The sequence below is a fragment of the Molothrus ater genome, chromosome 3 (genome assembly GCF_012460135.2).
Source record: "Molothrus ater isolate BHLD 08-10-18 breed brown headed cowbird chromosome 3, BPBGC_Mater_1.1, whole genome shotgun sequence".
In the NCBI taxonomy this organism is placed as follows: Eukaryota; Metazoa; Chordata; class Aves; order Passeriformes; family Icteridae; genus Molothrus; species Molothrus ater.
In genome coordinates, this window is record NC_050480.2 from 81,751,908 (window position 1) to 81,765,608 (window position 13,701).

General features: G+C 39.1%; 1 protein-coding gene across 1 annotated transcript in view; it reads left to right on the plus strand.

Annotated features, from left to right (window-relative positions):
* EIPR1 (EARP complex and GARP complex interacting protein 1) overlaps window positions 1-3,894 on the plus strand; it is a 74,285-nt gene extending 70,391 nt beyond the window's left edge. The window contains exon 9 of the mRNA XM_036380864.1: window positions 1,493-3,894. Within this exon, the coding sequence (XP_036236757.1) occupies window positions 1,493-1,667 (175 nt within the window). The 3' untranslated portion in view covers window positions 1,668-3,894. The remainder of the gene's footprint in view (window positions 1-1,492) is intronic.
* Window positions 3,895-13,701: the final 9,807 nt, after the last annotated feature.

A 13,701-nucleotide genomic window follows, 5' to 3' on the forward strand; every position in this document is an offset into this window, starting at 1 on the left:
GACATGACCAACTTTCACTTAACCAGGCATGTCAGTTAGCAGGAAGTTAGAAAAACACGTTGCAGGAGATGAAGTGTCTGTATGTGTTCGTTAGCTCTCTGCTGTTAGTAGGTTTGTATCAAAGTTCATATTCAGGAGAACTGCAAAACAATTAACTGCAGTTAACCAGGAACTGGGCGTTAGTTGTGCTGCGACCTTTTTTGGTTAGTTGACCTTTAATGTAGCACAAGTAAATTGTAAAAATCCTTGAAAATACATATCTGAAGCTATTCTACAGTATGAGTCTGCTTTTGGTTTCTTCATTAAACTCAATTGATTTTTAATTGCAGTGTTAGATTCTCAGCTGGCTAGGTGGGGCAGCAATACCCTGCAGAAGATCCTACTGTGCTCCATCCAGGCTTTATGATTGCAGAACTGCAAGCTTTCAGAGAGCAGCAGGAAAGGGCACAGGCAGCCAATAACAACACTTCATTTCTGTAGTAGCAGCATCTGTTTAAATGATTGAGTGATATTCACAAGGCTCTTTGGCTTTGCTTTCCATGAGGAGGGTTGCAGCTGTACTGCAAGGCTGTTTCTAGGAGGCAGAGAGATGCCCCTGAAGGGCTGACTGATTCTTTTCAGATAGAGACAATTCTCTGTGTCTGAAAGGAGCTCTAAGGTCATCCTCTGAAAACTCCCCTACCCTGTAGCTACAGAATAATGTGCTGTAGTGGTGCTTTGAGAGGAGAGACTGGCCTTGGGAATGGAGGCAGGAGGGGCTGTGCTCAGTTAACAGAGTACAATCAATGACTCTTGAGTACTTGATTTGGACTTCAGAGAGTTTTCTAAATCTCTTGAATATTTACAATGTAGAAGGCAATCTGTGTCTCTCCTATGATGTAGGTGACCAGGAGTTTTACTGCTGCAGTGAGAGGTGGGGTATACAATAGTGGATGAGAATTTGGTGCTGATGTAACTCTAGCAATGGGAGATAAAAATCAGAGTGGTGGTTCCATCCCCTTCCATAATTCTGAAGAGCATGGGATGTTTAGGGACTGCAACTTCTTACCCATCTACGTATCTCTAAGACTGTGTATTATTTTAAGAATTCATTTAACAATGAAGGGGAGAAGATGGGATGTAACATGATGAGAGAAAAGATCTTTTTGCAAAGTTGTGCATTTAGATCATGCCATGTAGCTTACCTTGCTTTAGAGCGTGAGAGATGCTTAGTGTAGGTTCTGAGAAACAGGAAATGCACTGAAATTTAGAGTAAGAGTTACTTTGTCCCTGTAAATGGGGTCTTTTGCACTGACTTGACTTTGCTGTCATGTAAAACGTAAGTACATGCAAACGTAAGGTATAAAATGTTCCCTTAGAACCTACTACTGCATTCTTATACTTTAAATGGGGTTTTATGTATCTTGATTTTAGTGACACTTTATATGGCCTTTGAAATCAAGTGTGTCCACAAATCCTTACTAATTTTTTTGGTGTTTGTTTTCCATTTTAGGGTTAAAGAGCCCCTTCAGGACAGTGTAATAGCTACCTATGAAGAACATGAAGATAGCGTATATGCAGTTGAATGGTCCTCAGCAGACCCGTGGCTATTTGCATCTTTAAGTTATGATGGGAGACTGGTTATTAACAGGGTTCCAAGAGCCCTTAAATATCATATACTGTTATAATTTGTTTGAGTTATTCTGGAGCTGTTAACTTGATGTACACAACTGGTAGGTATTGTTAAAGGGTTTTTTCAGGATCTGGTTTTTTTAAGTATAAAAGTTACAGTTTTGTTAGGAATATCTCTACTGATGTAGACTTGTAATTTTGTCTTTTATATTTGCCTTGAGAAACTATGATGCATTTTCTGAAGGCTGTGCTACCTAGATGATTGAGGGGTTAATCACTTTGTGAACTCTGAAGTTTCTGCTGATAATGGGTACATTCCATACTATTGCTTTATTACATCAGCTTTATGCAAATATAAGGAATTACAGAAATGTTATTATGCTGATACAAAACTGGGACACTGTAGGGTTCACATAGCAGAAGCATGGATCTACTTGTTTTCAAGAATAATATTCTACATTTCTTGTACATGCAGCCTTCTGCTTTTAGCTAGGGCCATGTTCCACTAATTGTTCTGGCTATAAATACAGTTGGAAGTGGTCTTAAAAGGCTTTCTTAATACCATCTAATATTTTAAACACTTTTTCTCCCATTTTTGCATGTCTTCAGAAGGAATGTTTTTTGTGAAAGTGAAACCTTCGGAATATAATTTTCATTTGAGCCTTTTGGTAGTAGCAACAAAGTCAAATCCTGCAAATTGTGAACTAATTCTCAGTTCTCAGATATGTATTGTTCTGCAATTCTCAGATATGTATTGTTACTGGAAACAATACTAGTCTTTACCAAAATCTCTGATATACTCACATAATGTGTTATCCCATATTTATAGGTAAAGTGCTGTGAGGGACTCTGGAGCTATGCTACTGTTGACCTGAAAAATCTCTTTTAATATTTGTCTACTTAGACTTTCTTACCCTATTGGATCTGTGCCAATCTCCAGTATGCTGGCATAATGTAAAAGGCTTGCAGCTAAGCACAAAATATCCTTTACTATATCCTACTTTTTGCTATAGGTGACCTAGACATTGGCTGCTGTGTTGTTACAAATGCTGAGAACAGGCAGATGCTGCACTGTAGGAGAATACGCAGGAAATTTCAAGCGTAGGTGGAAGGCATGGTGAAACATTCCTGTACATATTGACATCCTGTCTTCCCCTGGCAGAGCTTGCACTCAGATGAAGATTTGCTGCTTGCTCTTTGTGTACCCAGGCTAACTGTAATATTAATTATTCCCTGCTGCCTTTTCAACACTATTATTTCCCTTTAGCATCAGAACTTGGGTATGTGTGACAGTGTTGGTTGTAGTAGCATTGTGTAAGACTATGAAGAAATGGCAATGAACATGTGATGGAAAGATCAATACCAAACTCTTCCAGTGATCCCTCTTGTCGCTATGGCAACTCTTGGTGTTAGTGGTGAGGGACAGCGTGCTGCTCACCTCTGCTTGTCCTTACCCACTCTTGGATCGAAGTGTCCAAATGTGATTTGTTGTGTCCACACAGCTGCTTCAGTGAGATCACGTTTGGAGAGCATGACTGACTGCTATAGGCCAAAACATCCAGAAAAGAGGACAGTTGAATTCCATTTCTGGCTTTCTTAAGGAGCTTATTTGGAAAAATTCATAGGAGTGAAGTAATCCAATTAAATCATCTGTACTATTGTTTGTATTTGTGTTAATGATGTTACCTATCTGCTCCAGAAGGAATGCTTCATTGGAAATTCTGATTATCTGATTTTCTGCATTTATATTTTAAACTTGTGCTATTTCAAATCATTTCAATCTGTAATTAGGCATGAGCTATTCACCTGTATACTGTAAGAAGAGCTACATTTCCAAATCAATAGTACCTCAGTTGTCTGAACATCAAAATCCTTGGCTGGGCTGCTGCTTTTTATGTGGAGCTTTTCATCAGACACAAAATCTTGTTGGGTATCGTGTCTGTCCCGCCTGTGTGCCACCCTCCCCACCCACCCCTCTGGAAAAAAAAATGAAAAAACCTCTGCAGTATATCTTTGGTATACAGCAGAACTCCTTAAAGCTTTCTTCACATTAGCAATAAAGGTCTAATGAAACTTTGTCTGGCAGTGTGTATGGGTGGCAGTGTGAAAGGTGATGGGGAAATTGCCTAACATTGTGTGGGATTTGACTTGATTTTTAACATGTAATAAATGCAGGATAGATTTCAGGCTAATTTCTATGTGGCTGTATTCCCTTTAATACTGTAAGCTTATATGAAGTGGAAAGTTCTGTAAACAAATAATACGAAGAAATCTTTTGTTTTAGTCTTGTTAAATGTGTGTATCACTCAGTAGGGAAGAAGAGAGTGGATGAACACTGGAAGGAAGGGACTAGCAGGTCCAATTTGAATGAAAATGCATTACAGTAGAATCAGGAGAGTGGGAAGGGTCAATTTTTAATCGTTTTTGGCTGTCTGTAAAGCAGGATCTGGACTATGTGTACAGCACTGGCAGCAATATGGAAGTGACCTTCTGAAAAGGAAGGCTTTTGACAAGGTTTCATCCCAGGCTGTTGGAGCAAGCAAGATGCTGTAGGATGAAAGGAAGGGTTCTAGGATGGTGAAACAACTGATTAAAAGGAAATAGGAAGCAGAAATAAATCATCACATTTTGTGGCAAAAAATTAATTACCAGGGAAGTCCACAAGGATCTGTGCCTAGGCATGTGCTTCACAGTGTGCTCATGACCTTTTGGAAAAAGGGCTGTAGAAAAATATGGCCAAGTTTGACTGTTCAGAGAAGTAAAGATGGCCAAAGAATGATGAAATGGCCTTAACTCATGGATGATAAAATGGTAGATGAAATTCAGTGCAGGAAATGTTAAGTAACTAATATGGGAGAAAAAAGTTATTTTATGTACTGTGGACTACCAATCTTGGGGGTTTTTTAGGTCTTTAAAACATCAGCTTAATAGAGGTCAAAATTTTAATTTAAATAAAATGTTGGGAATTACTAGCAAGCAAGTAAAGAAAATAACACATTGTTAATCCTCCCAAATAATTTATATTCATAAATCTTTGGTGTATGTGCATACTGTGTGTAGCTGTGGTTTTTTCCATCTTCAGCCCAATGTAGTAAAATGGAAGGATTTTAGATGGAGTGACAGGAATGAGGAATAGCATGCAACACCTGTATGAGAATAACTAAATAGACTGAAAGGCAGATGGTTGAGACAGAATGATAAAAGTCCATAAAATCAAAAGTGGCAGAGGGAGAGGATGAATAGGGAGTGATTGTTCACTGTCTCTCCAGATACCAGAACTAGAGGTTATTGAATGTATGGTGGCTCAAAGCATACGAAATAAAGTGGTCTTCACAGGCATGAAGGTGAGCTATGGCACTTGCCTTTAACAACTCTTTCCCCCAGAAAAAAAAAAAAACTTGCACAAAGAAAAAAATCTCATTAATGTTGAAGTTTACATGACTTGGAAGTAACTGAAACAGTACTTGAAAGATGAAGCCAATAAAGGTTACTAAGTGTAATGTCAGCATCCCTGGCTTAGAAAAATCCTTTTGAACCATCAGTTGGTGGACACTACAGAGAGTACTGGCAGAGAATCCCTATGTGGTTGTCCAGTCTTAAATTAACTTCCTGGACATCTGCTATTTACCAGAAAAGGTCGAAAATGGAAATTAAAAATAATAACTTAGTCTTTAAAGTTTTGTGTCTAGAGCTAAGACAGCACATTGCTCCTGTGTGTTTCTTTGCATGTTTGTTTCGGTATATTTACTTTTATTGTGAGTTGTGTTATAGGGGATTTCAGAAAACTCTCATGTCTCAGGTGAATTTCTTACAGAATCCTAGTATTGTGTTTTGGAAACAATATTGTTGCAAAATACTCCTTGGCAATAACAGCAATGACAAGAAGATTTCTGTACAGCAAGGAGCCCATCACTGCTTTGGAAGTTCAGATCATGGTCTGACTGAGCTCACAGCTCTGGGTTGCTTTCAGTGTCTCAGAGAATTCTGTTTATGCAGTCATACAGCACCATTGGTAAGCACAAAATTACTCTGTTTTCAAACACCTCTTAAATTATTTTTCTTTCTTTGCAGATTGTGTCCAGGTAAGAAACTTCAGTAGGTCTTGATTTTGAAAAATTGAGTTAGGGTATTCCTTAAAAGTGTCAGTCTTGCTGTCTAAAAATTTGTTTCTTTCTAGGTTTGGTGCTGAAAATCTTTTTCTTTTCACAATTCTATATTAATATGTCTCTGGTATGGAGTTACACAACTGCTTGATATGTGGTATTTTTACTCCACAGAAAGTGCATTATTGAAGAAGAAATTAATTTATAATATTTTATAAAGGTTTTGAGCATGATCTAAGTGAAACTGATCAAAGTCAATACGAATCTTGGCCATTTAATGAGAAGCTTGAAATAACAATCTGTTTAACTTGAACTAAAATGGTGCTAATTTAATATTAAGAAAAAACCGAACCCACCACCAAATCACACTACTCAGTACTGACCTGGACTTTTCCTGTGGTGTTAGTGCTACGTTAGCTTGATCTATCCTGAAGCTGACGAAGTTAATGAGCAGCTTGTCAACATCAGAATGAATGAAGAACATATATTGGATAGTTTAGGTACTCTGGGTATTTGCTCTAGGCCCATAGTGCTTACCTTGTACCTTGAAGTTGAGTGGAAAGAAGAAGCCATATGATCTGGATTATGTACAACACTTAAATTAGTTTAAAACAGTGCTTTGTAAAGAATTAAGCTTCCAGAAGACAGAATTTTCCAATAGGGAACAGAAAGCATTAATTCTGGATTGGCCTTTGCATTCAGAATTTCTTAATCTTTCAGCCTGATACCTCAGGCAGTATTTGAAACTGAAATTCTGCAGCTGATGCAAGATGGACTTCAGCAGTGTCTGACTAGTCTGACACAGCAAGACACCACATGGTGTTGTCTTATATGCCTTTGATTTAACTGGAGCAGTGAAAATAGGTAACCATCATTAAGATCAGCATTTGGATAATAAGTTTGTAGTGCTATAGAGCTTCCATTTGGCTTCACAGAGAATGTCCAGGATATTTTTTTCTAGAGGATATGAAGAAAGTGTAAAAATTGGCTTGTGATGCCTTAGATATGAATGCTGTTCTGAAGCTGCAGAAAGCCTATGATTTCTGGAATAGCATGTGAAGTGAGTGAGAGAAAACTGCAAATCAGATTTCCACGAAGCCTGGCCTTCCCATAAAGGGAGCTGCAAAGTGTGAAGCCATGGATAGATCCCTGAACAATTTGCACATTGCTTCTGCTCATTCCACCTGCCACTTTGGTCAGTGAGAATCTTGCAAAGCGAGAAGAAAATGACATGAACAGATCTGGAGTAAAAGACACAGGAGAAGAGAAAGTAAAAAGCAGGACTGACAAATACAGAATGAAAAGTGAATTGAAAAGGACAAGATCAGGGAAATTTGGGTCACTTGGAAAAGAGAAATAGGAAAGATGAAAGAAATTGGCAGTAAGTGAAGAAAAGGATACAGGGGTAAGGATTAAAAAAATCCAGTGATATTATCTGCTTGTTTTTGCCATGATATTTAAATTCCTTAAAGTTCTACCATGGTAATCTTCCTATGTTAACTGATTTAAGCATTAGAGAATTGCCATTTATGTTGCAGCATCTTAGTTCTGGTATTGAAGATGGTTCATGTAGGTTATTAATCCATAAGTTATTAGTTCAAGCCTGTACATTCTAGGGCATTAGGATTTTTATTCTTCATTATTCTTTCCCTTCTGGTGTGAAGTTTTCAGATGGGGTAATTAACCAAAACCACCAGTAACATGAGAGGCAGGAAGAAAATTTCAAGTGGCTGTTAATCTTGAGTCACACTAGTTAAATCTGCAGAAATACTTCTTTATGACAGACACTTTATCCCCCTGTTTATGACTTCAAGAGATTGTTGTAGTCAGAACATCTCAAGATATTAGATGCGATTAATTAAGTATCTGAGGCCCAGTCTTCTTTCCAGACTAACTTACTTTACAGCAAAAGAATTCTGAGCTACTCTTGAGAAAACTTGTTTGATGCTTTTGGTGCTATGGCTGCTCCAACTTCATAAGGGAGTCTTGGTGCTCCAGCACAGAAGATAGCTTTGGGGGGAAGGAGATGAAAGAGTTTTTTTTACTAAATCCAGGAGTCAAGCACCCAGTGTGAAGATGCCTGGCAAATGGTTGCCATTGCCCTGGTGCAAAAGCACCAGGCAGCTGGGCTGAGCAGGGAAGACCCTCTAATGTACCTTCTCAACAAATTGTCCATTTATTCTGATGGTGTGCCAAGTTCAGGATTTTGGCAGGAAGGACTGTGGAAAAGCTCCTAAACAGAATGAATTGAGGAGAATGTGGAAGACCTTGGAAAACCCAAAGATACCACATACTTACTGATGGCAAGTCTAGATAAGCTGAATCCTGGGGTGGCAATAGACTTGGCAGACAAACTCACTTGAGCCACTGCCAGCTTCTAAACATTTGCAGAGGCCTGAGAAGACAAGAAAGACTGGGAAATAGCAGCAATGGTATTGATATTTGAGCTTTGTGGAACACCAGTGCACAGAGTTGGATAAGGAAATGTGTTTCAAAATGAGGAAATTTTAGCCAAATTACGAATGTTTTATTTGTTTGTTTTTAATGGAGAGGTTTTTCTTATAAATACCAGTCAAAATACTGGCAAATATCAAAACTTAAGAGATCACATTCATGCAACAAAGTGGGGATTATGCATTTTGTTACAGAGAAGAGCCAGAATTCTAACCCAACAGCTTATATGACTTTCCTTACACCACTTTGTTTTCCAAGGAGGATGGGTGGAACATAGTACGTAATGGTAAATTGAACTTGTCTTCAAACACACTTGAAGGGAAAAAAACCTGAAAGTGTTGGTTTTTCATCATTTGAAAGAGTTTCTGCTAAGGCAAGTAATGAACAAATTTTGATTCTGCCTGGAAAATAGTGGGTGGGGAGAATGCCTGGAACTTGACTTTGCAAAGGTTGTGAATAGGAATGAACTGGTTTCCAGCATGCAGTTTGTGGGGTAAAGCACTCGAGGACTTCCAGCCATGTCTTAATACACACATACAATATTTTGAGAGGTTGCCTATCTAAAGCTGCTTCCAAACAAAGGATTATGCAACTCAGGATAATGATATGCACAAACAGGAAAGCATCTTCTTAAGAATCTGTCCTTATCATCATGAGAGTAACTGCATAACACATTTATTTTCAAGTATGAAGGAGTTAGGCTTGGGTGGATACTTGTCTGCCAATAGCAGCTGATAGGTGGATGGAGCCATAGATGCTTCAATGTTACGCTGCCTTTTTTTTTTCTTTTTTTTTTTCTTTTTTTTTCCCTTCTAGAAGTCAGTTTGGGTGAAGTGGAAGAAGTCTGGTGCATATTAATATTGGAAAGTCTGCTGGGGAAGGCACAAATGAAAGCTTCATCACAATGGAAGCTGTTTAATCCATCACAAAGCAAACACCAGTGAACTTCAACAACTTCTGACCATCCTGTCACTTGTGAGGGATGGTTACTTGAGCTCAGTTTCCTAGATGGATGCATATTTCTGATCTGTGTTTTAATCATCTATTTCCAGCATTAATACAATTTGAATATTTTCAATCTATTTTGAGAATGACTAAGAAAAATGCTTTGCATTTTTTCTATTGCAGTTTACAGGCACTTCTTGTAAAGCAAAGGAAAAAGGTTTTGGTTTTCAGTCTTCATGCTGCTTTATTGAGAGGTATTCTGGTTTCTATTTCTGTGTTCTACAAATTCTGCAGGTTTTGGACTGGTCATTGTTGAGGGCTGAGAAGGGATGAAGGCTGAGCATGACTGACATGTTCATATTCATCAGAAAACAGAGTCAGCTGGAGAGAACCAGGGAGTAATTGCTGCAGTGCTCCCTCCCTTGCTGCTTGCACAGAAAGACATAGGCTGTGGGGAGGAAGCTACCTGAGGTTATTAAGATTAATACTGCTGGAAATTTCAATCAACTCACACAAGGCTGCTCCTCAAGGCTGTCAGATGCCTACCGCCTTCTCTGAGTCAGGCAGGGCCATACCAATTTTGAATTTCCCAACAGAGATTGCTATGATTTATGAGTTTAGGAGGCTGATAAATATGGTTAGTTGAAATAATTGAATCAGAATAATTTCAGTCAGCTGTGCTCAATTTATTTTGTCTGAGAACCACAGGAGGGTGCAGTTTTGGATAGGGAGTTTCATTTCAAGGATTCTTATCACAGGAAAGACCTAGAATAAGAGCAACTTAATTCTGCTACCAGGCCTGTATGACAGACTTATGACCTGACTTAAGACCTGTCAGAACTAAAGAGTGAGTACCTAGGGCTCTTCTGGTATTGCCAATGACAGATGCTGAGTGAGGTCTGGTTTATTTATTTATTGTGGGATAATTTCTGCTGGAAAGGGTAATGAGAGTTTTACTACTTAGAGTTTGAAAACCATTTTACTATTCAGTTGAGGGGGTGTTGTTCTTACCACTTGTTTTTAAAAAATTACTTGCCTTTTTATGGAATGTTTTCACTTTTTCTGGAGTAGTGATGAGCATCAATTTTATCCTTACAGCAAAGAGAGCACTCATGCATCCCTGAAAAGTGCTCTATGAAACTTTTAAAAATAAATTTGTCCCTTAGTTTAGTATTTGTCTGTTGTAAGTTTCCCGCATAGGTGAAAAAAATGGCAATTTAGGCGGATTGTGCTAGGAAGAGTATTGAATATAAAGGGTGCTGTAAAACCAGAAGGTGAGCAGTGTTGTGATGACTGGCTGAGGTCAGCAGAGAATGGGCAAGCCTAGCAAGCAGAGCAAAGGAATGGGTGAAGTGTGTTGCAGACAAGTGTTGTTGTCATGGACAAGATATTGATGATAATCTGAGAGCTGAAAGCAAGCAAGGTATGTGGGAAAAGGCAGTGGCTTGTGCCTGTCTCAGGCAAAAATCTAACAGGCTGCTGGGTCTAGCTCTAGGCTGGGTCTCATGTCTGGAGTACACCTGAAGTGAATTTTCCTGGCTCAGAAGATATTGTCCTCTCTGCTGCTTGGAACAGAGTTGTAGAGTGGCCACCTTCCAGCTCCGTTTGTCCCATTAGGATTTTAGACCTTTGCATTTTGATGTCTTTTCCCTATTGAACTCTTCAGCTGCTAATGTTTCCCACCAAAAACAGGGCTACCTTTGTCTGCAGTTTTATGTTTATTTTGCATGGCTTTTCCCCACAGACTTTCACACTGCCTTTCTAACAGCCCATCAGCTTTCTCAGAAGTCATAACCATTGCCAGGCAGCACATCAGAGGTGACAGAGACGGCTGAGGGAGCAGCTTTCCTAAGTGATAATCTGTGTAAGATAAAAATGGACAGCTTTATTCTATGGTTAGCCAGTAGTGTAGGCTGCTGCTAGACATAGGTGTTACCCCAGATGGTTTGTGTTGGCATGGATATACCAACCAACCACACACGGCCATGCAACATAACCTGGCCTACACATCAACTACTCTGCTCACCCATGGCTGAAGAGCAGTAGGGTAGGTCCTTTAACAGGATGCTGAGAAGAAGCCATAATTCCACAGGAAGGAGTATCTCTCTCTCTCTCTCTCTGACATGTTATTCTCAAAGTTCCCTTGCCTTAGAATTTAAACATTTTAGGATTCTTCAAAAACTTAAACTTTATTTTTTTAAAATTGTGGACATGATCATCAGTTTGGCGAGGGGAGTGTCCAAATATCGGGGAACTAGTAGGAGTGAGGTATTCTGATTGACTCTAGAGACCCCATGCTTTAAGGGTCCATTTTGGCAGTCGAAGTCAGCATCAGACTTCAGTGTTTCAGATACAGTGAACTGCTGTATTGAAGAAGAAGAAGCTGGTGCACTCAGTTTGTATTGGAAAATAGTAACAAAGCAATTTTTTGAATAGCAAAATCCTGCTAAAATTCAGCTACCCAACTCTGGTGTACAGTTTAATTCCTGCAATTCATTCATGATGGTTCTTTTGACTGACATGATTGTTCCTTTGTCTCCAAATAATTTGGTACCATCTCTGCCTGTTGTAAATTATTTCTGCATATCATATAAGGGCCTGTTCTGTCTAAAGAATGTCCTGTGAGGTGCTGGATCTCTTAGTCACTGCTGCTCTACTGTGGCAGCACTATTCTATCCAAAAGGACAGCAGAAGTAAGTTAACTTAAGAGAAAAACATTTGCCAAGGTTTTACCTACTTCCCTTTTCCACTGCTCAGCACTTTAGGAAGATGGTTCAATGAATAACTCTTACTGCATCTCCTTGCTGAGATCTCCTTGCCATGAAGTGCATGTTGTGTCAGTGGAGGGGGAAGGATATTGTGAAAAATCTGCTGCTTAGTCAGGATGTGGATATAAACCACAGAACATTTTCCAAATCAAATTTGGATTTGGGGCTTAGCATAAAATGAGGGCACGAAATAACTACATCCTGTGCAGAAAATTCTAATAGAAAAAGTCAAGATTACAGTAATGCATTCTGTGTGGTCTTCCATGAGTAGAGAACAGCAGAACGGCATGTGGCAGGACTGTCTCACTTGTGTCTTTGCTTCTGCTGCTGTGAAAAGCATTTTCAATATTTGCATAATTTAGAGCATGACATTATGATTTTCATAGCTTCAAATTGGAGTAAAGCATTTACATAATCTAATTAAATCATGTAAATGTTTTATGATAATATTCAAGTAAGTGCAAAACTTGTTCCACAGATGCATCCCTTTCTTAGGCCATTGGGGAAGCTGAATTTAGGCATACAGATGTATGTTTCTTGCCCTGCATGCTCTGGGAGGTCAACAGGGTACTTACTGAATGCTCTGTTCTTAGTATAACCTCCAAAGCCTGCTTCTCAGAGCATCATCCTTCCAAGAAGCTGGAAGGTAAGCTGGGACCGGAGGGAAAGGCAGAGCAGATTTAAAAGGCTGCTTGCAACCTCTTATAATTTGAACGGAAGCGATGCTACTGCAATATGTAATAAATTGCTTCCATTTCAGTGAACATTAAAATAATCCCATGGTGACCCTCTTAGCAGCAGCCCTGCCACATTTGGTATCAGATCTCAGAAAGCATGCATCGTACTTGGATGGGAAGCTACCAGGGGAAGCCCCACAAATCCTCCTGGTGACTGTTGGGTTTGTTTTTGCCTCTGGCTGCACTAACTCACAAAATATTGGAAGCACTTGGCCAGCATCCATGATGAGATATGCTGTCGTGTAGTGAGATTATTTAAATAATATTTTTCATCAGCACACTCTCACTAAGCCGTTTTCCACAGCAGTTCTTAGTGAATCCTGTCTTTGCCAGGGTATACTACTGCAATAAGCAAATGAATTGAATCCTGATTTTCCAAATGTAGCCAAGCTAATGCTAAGCCAGTACTAATGAGATTCTTTTAGAAAGTACAGCAGCACTGCTTTGCTAAAATGAATTTGTGTAATTGACAAAAAGGTAGGTTCTTCAAGACAAGGCCCCTGTCTGTTCTAAATAAGCTCATTGCCATTGATTTTTATCAGTGCCACACTGATCTGCTCTAACTGGTGACAGAAATGTGTGTGTGTATACACTGCCACAGTTCTGTGCTCTTACAGTAATTATAATGTTTAGGTTAGGATGTTACCTGTGCCTGGTTGTTGAAGCCTGTGTGCTGTTAGAAATACAGGACTGTCTGCAGACATGATGTGGAGCTGGTTTTGCCTACATCATGACTGCATTGAGCCCAGCAGCCCTGATTATTATCTGAAAATGTGGCTGTCGTAAAGCTCCCCTTACAATATAGTGCAAAATCTGGGGATTCTGTTATTTATTGTCAAAGCACATAACAATATCCAAAGGTTGTAAATTACTTTGGAGCTCAGCAGTATGGAAAACTCTGAATATTTGAAAGTCACTGCTAAACTAGCTGACAGAAAGGTGAAATATACCAGTAGTGAATTAAGTCTTCTCTAATTAGACATAGAAATCTAATTACTTTGCAAATTTTTTGCCTAATTTTGAAGGGAGTGGAGCTAGTGTAAATTTAAAATGGAAGGAGAGATTTTCAGCATGTAGTGTTAA